Below are 2282 nucleotides of genomic sequence, written 5' to 3' on the forward strand. Positions count from 1 at the left end.
CCTCCATGCTCCGACCTTTTCTTTAACCCCTGCACAGGCCCCCCCGTGAGGAACGCGCGCCGCGCCCCCACCCCCCGCGCTCACGAGATGGATGTGTTGTTGTACATGATGACCGAGTGGTTGGACTGGATGAAGCCCATGCCGCCCATGTCTGCCGCCAGGTTGAACACGTGCTCGCACCCCTCCACCACCTTCCTGCAGTTGTCAAACACGCGCAGGTCCACCAGAACAAACTCGTCGCAAAACACCTCCTCCTGCGGCAGGGGCAGGGGCAGGGCGGCAGGGGTGCAGGGGTGGGTGAGGTGAGGCGACCAGGGTGGCGTCCAGCGGCGGCACGGGCGCTGGCATGCGAGCCGCGACGTGGGCAGGCGCATGCCCCCACCGCGTCGCCGCAGCTGTGCTCGTGGAGCGCTGGGTGCCAGGAGCACCGGGCAGCACTGGCTGGCCACAGGCACGCACGGTGCGCGAGGGCGCTGCCGCCACCCAGCGCGCCCGCCCGCCGCCGCCGCCACCGCCGCCCAAACCGGCACACCGCTCACCGGCATGTGCTCGTTGCGCTTCCAGTCTGCATGTGGGTGCAGTCGGGGCGGAGTGGGTGGCTGGGAGGGCGCAATGCGTGGGGCAGGGCGAAGAGCGGGCACTCACCGCAGCCGATGATGTAGTGGCCCTCAGACTTTAGCCGCTTGGCCAGGTGACTGCAACAAGGAGGGGCGATCGAACGTTCGCCGGTGCACAGCCGAAACCTGCGCGGCCGCAGCGCCACAATCTGCCCGGTTTGCCGCATCCCACCTTGCGATGAAGCCGCCAGCGCCGGTCACGCAAATCTTCAGCTTCTTCTCCGGCCAGTAGGGCTCGAAGGCGTAGCGCGAGAGCTTGGAGGAGGCCTCATAAATGTCCGCCACACGCGCGTTCACGGGCTCTGCCATTGCTGCAGGAGATGTGGCAGAGGGGATGACGATGGGGTGAAGAGGGCTGGCGCATTGCCGGCAGGGCGGTTATGTGGGCGGGCGGGGCGCCGCGCGCCATGCGGGCAGGCCGTCCCGCATCACCATCATTCATTCGCTCAGAAGTGTGTTGCTTGGTAACAGCGCGCCCTCAAACCAAAATAATGCTGCCCATCATCCAAAGCAATCTGCAGGCGGCGAGCTGCCCCGGGCCGGCATCCGACGACATCACTTGTCCTTCCACGCCGCCGCCTTCTCCTCCAGCGCCGCCACGCGCGCCTTCTTGGCCGCCCGGCTCTTCTGCAGCCCCTGGTACATCTTCTTGGCCTTGCGCGTCATCATGATATCCTTCATGGCCGCCTCGTCAGCCGCAGCAGACGCCTCCTGGGTGTCGCCACCCGCACGCCGCTTCCTGGCAGCCGGCGCCGCAGCCGCCGCCTCCTCCTCCTCAGACTGCTCAGACTCCACGCCGCCTGCCGCAGCCACGCCAGCCTTCTGCGGGGCAGAAGCAAAGAGGGGAGATGGAGCGGCACGCGGTTCAGGAGGGCGAGCGGCGGCGGGCTGTGGAATGCACAGGCTGGGCGCTGCCTGGCTCCTCCTGCCTGGCATCACCTCTGCTCAGCGCCGCCGCCCACCCACACCCACCACCCACCCACAGCCGACCAGCTGACGGGCAGGCAGGCAGCCCACCTTGAGCTCCTTGGCCAGCTCAGCAGCATACCGCGCCTCGGCCGCCTCAGCCTCCTCCTCAGCGGTCAGCAGGGCAGCGGGGGCGCCGCCGGCCGCCCCCTCCTCCGCCTCCTCCCCCACAAACACGTCGCCCGCGGCGGCGGCGCGGCGGCGCCGCGCCGCGCGCGCCGCCTCCTGCAGCGCCGCCAGCTGGCGCCCGTACTCCGGCACGTACCCCTCCTCCTCCGCGCTCACGAAGGGCGACAGGTGGGGCGGCAGCGCGCGGCCGGGCGCGTACAGCGCCGGCGACGCCAGCACCCGGAAGTTGGCTGAATCAAACACCCACTGCGGCTGCACATACTCGCGGGACAGGAAGCGGTGGCCCTGGGTGGGGCGGTCCACCACCTGCGGTTTGGGAGGAGGGGGAGGGGGAGGGAGAGGATGGGGCATGAGGGTGAGGGGGTGGGGTGGTGGCGCCGGGAGGAGCAGGGGGAGGCGTTCACGCGAGGCTGGGCCGGAGCAGGGGGGCGCGCGTGGCCCTCTGCTGACATCAGCCGCCACATCATGGGCTGCCGCCCCACACACGCCCCACACTGCCCTGCCGCCCCCACCCCACCCCGCCCCACCTGGTGCGTGATGCGCTCGTCCCCCTCCTCCTCGGGAGACCTC

At 70.2% G+C, this 2282-nt stretch overlaps 2 protein-coding genes across 2 annotated transcripts in view; both read right to left on the reverse strand.

Annotated features, from left to right (window-relative positions):
* Positions 1 to 926, reverse strand: part of CHLNCDRAFT_140350 (hypothetical protein) — a gene marked incomplete at both ends in the record, with an annotated part of 1614 nt that extends 688 nt beyond the window's left edge. Inside the window, 4 exons of the mRNA XM_005850748.1 lie at positions 114 to 254; positions 540 to 565; positions 646 to 695; positions 790 to 926. Coding sequence (XP_005850810.1) covers positions 114 to 254; positions 540 to 565; positions 646 to 695; positions 790 to 926 — 354 coding nt within the window. The remainder of the gene's footprint in view (positions 1 to 113; positions 255 to 539; positions 566 to 645; positions 696 to 789) is intronic.
* A 246-nt stretch (positions 927 to 1172) lies between these two features.
* The window catches only part of CHLNCDRAFT_140351 (hypothetical protein), a gene marked incomplete at both ends in the record, with an annotated part of 3871 nt that continues 2761 nt past the window's right edge, over positions 1173 to 2282 (reverse strand). The window contains 2 exons of the mRNA XM_005850749.1: positions 1173 to 1439; positions 1635 to 2018. Coding sequence (XP_005850811.1) covers positions 1173 to 1439; positions 1635 to 2018 — 651 coding nt within the window. The remainder of the gene's footprint in view (positions 1440 to 1634; positions 2019 to 2282) is intronic.

This window comes from Chlorella variabilis, assembly GCF_000147415.1.
Source record: "Chlorella variabilis unplaced genomic scaffold CHLNCscaffold_3, whole genome shotgun sequence".
NCBI lineage: Eukaryota > Viridiplantae > Chlorophyta > Trebouxiophyceae > Chlorellales > Chlorellaceae > Chlorella > Chlorella variabilis.